Source organism: Belonocnema kinseyi, chromosome 3, assembly GCF_010883055.1.
Source record: "Belonocnema kinseyi isolate 2016_QV_RU_SX_M_011 chromosome 3, B_treatae_v1, whole genome shotgun sequence".
NCBI lineage: Eukaryota > Metazoa > Arthropoda > Insecta > Hymenoptera > Cynipidae > Belonocnema > Belonocnema kinseyi.
Window position 1 is genome coordinate 20,196,799 of NC_046659.1, and position 1,829 is coordinate 20,198,627.

Below are 1,829 nucleotides of genomic sequence, written 5' to 3' on the forward strand. Positions count from 1 at the left end.
ATAATTTATATTTTATACATGAAATAACATAACCTCAAAATATACGCATATCAAGAGGCGCGCGATCTATTCAAATCATGAGAATAGTCAGCATCGAAATCTAGAAATATCAAAATCCCAATCTCCTGAATTTATTCCAAAGCAGTTAGCTGTTAGCAGATAGATAAATAAATAGAATCGACGAAGTGCTCCGACCGGCAATCGTGCATCTTCGAGTTTTCAAATTCAGAAGAGGAGAAGTGGGTTGCGCGCGCAAATCAGTCATTTACAGCGTCTCCTACTATATTCACACGGACATAGCCCTGTCATAGTATTGGACCGCATCTCGTTTCAGATCTGGGATCACTGCGTGGTCAGCTTAATTCGTTACGTCATTCGTTAGCGGGCTCCTATTGGTCAGGCTCAACGTCAAGGGTTTGCACTTGACTCCCCTACTCTAATGCTACCCTTGCACGTAATCCAAAAATGCAAGGTTATAAATATATGTGACTCGGGGAGGAACGGCAGATATCCTTGAATCGTTGATATTCATTGAACCCGCGTCACTCGAGATCTTAAATATTAAATATTTGATATAGAAAGTAGAATCTAAAATGTATAAGTTCCGCGTAACTTAGTGTAGTCGTCGAATATAGTTTATATGTAACATTAAGTAAAGTTAGATATAGAATTTAATAATAATAATAAGTGTATATTAACTGTTGTGTGTGTGTCCCATGGATTAATGTGCAAAGTTAGTGAATAAAGTTATTCATTTAAAATGACATTTTAACTTGTGAGATTCTTAATTTCATCACCTGTGATTATTATAAGGATTTAAATAACCGCGGTAGTTGATTTTCAAATCAACGCCAGTCAGCAGCGAACCTTACGACTAGAAATGGAATCCACCAATCAAAGAATAATTCTTTATATTATTCGGTGGATCCGAAAGGTAGGACGTAACACCTGTCAAATCAAAACAATGGAGGCGGCCATATTTTTTTAAAGTGCGGTTCACACGCCATGCTCGGAAAGTTCTCAACTATACGTAAGTGTGATTTTACACATAGGGTGTGCCTACTTCTGGCAACAGAAAAGTGACCGTTTTTGGTCAAGTCCATGCAATACAGATTGGTCTCCTTATATCCTCCATGCTACTATCTCTCGAATTCTTGTTGAAATTGTATGTATTCAACGTTTAAAAATGAAGGCGATACTTGCAATATGTATTTTATTATATATAACGACTGGAGCTGAAGCAGCAAATACTAACTCTACAGGTAAGTTTTGTCAGTTCACATTTTTTAAACACAAATAATGCTCTAGCCAGATATGTAATTCCATACAGTGTTATATTTCATCTATGAAAGAAGTTTGGAATGATGGCATTAAGTAAAATAAAGAACTTATGCCTGCAATTTACTTTAGTTAATTAGGGCCTATTCCTGCTTTAAATTAAACCAGTATTGAAGTCAAAAATTCGATAATTTCTAATGTTTTTAAGTAACACTTGTTATGGCGCATCGCGAGCAGATTTCTTAATTAATATTTGGTGATGGCGCAAATCTGCTGAAGTTTAGTAGTTTAAATTCATAAGGGACCCTGCCGATGAAAACGCACTGAAATAACAATGAAGTGGCACTCGGTCTCTATTCTCGACTTCGTTCGAAACTTTTAGTGTATGTAGAGTTTCGAATGGTAACTTAAGTACGAGAAGAAAGTCACATTCTCGAGCACTCTTCGAATTTGCGATTCGAGTTATTCGTATACGAATATACTAACAGCGTTACCACGTTTTACTCAGAGCAAAATTCTAGTGCTTTATTAGTGAGAAACAATTTGAGCCA

General features: G+C 36.3%; 1 protein-coding gene across 3 annotated transcripts in view; it reads left to right on the plus strand.

Annotated features, from left to right (window-relative positions):
• The first annotated feature begins 1,040 nt into the window (after positions 1-1,040).
• The window catches only part of LOC117169394 (sialomucin core protein 24-like), a 147,313-nt gene continuing 146,524 nt past the window's right edge, over positions 1,041-1,829 (plus strand). For 2 of the 3 annotated variants that reach the window (XR_004466655.1, XM_033355760.1), the window contains exon 1: positions 1,041-1,262. Coding sequence is in view for 1 of the 3 variants with exons in the window: in XM_033355757.1 (XP_033211648.1) it covers positions 1,187-1,262 (76 nt within the window). In the remaining 2 variants the exon portion in view is untranslated. The remainder of the gene's footprint in view (positions 1,263-1,829) is intronic. The other variant, XM_033355757.1, reaches the window with a different exon arrangement.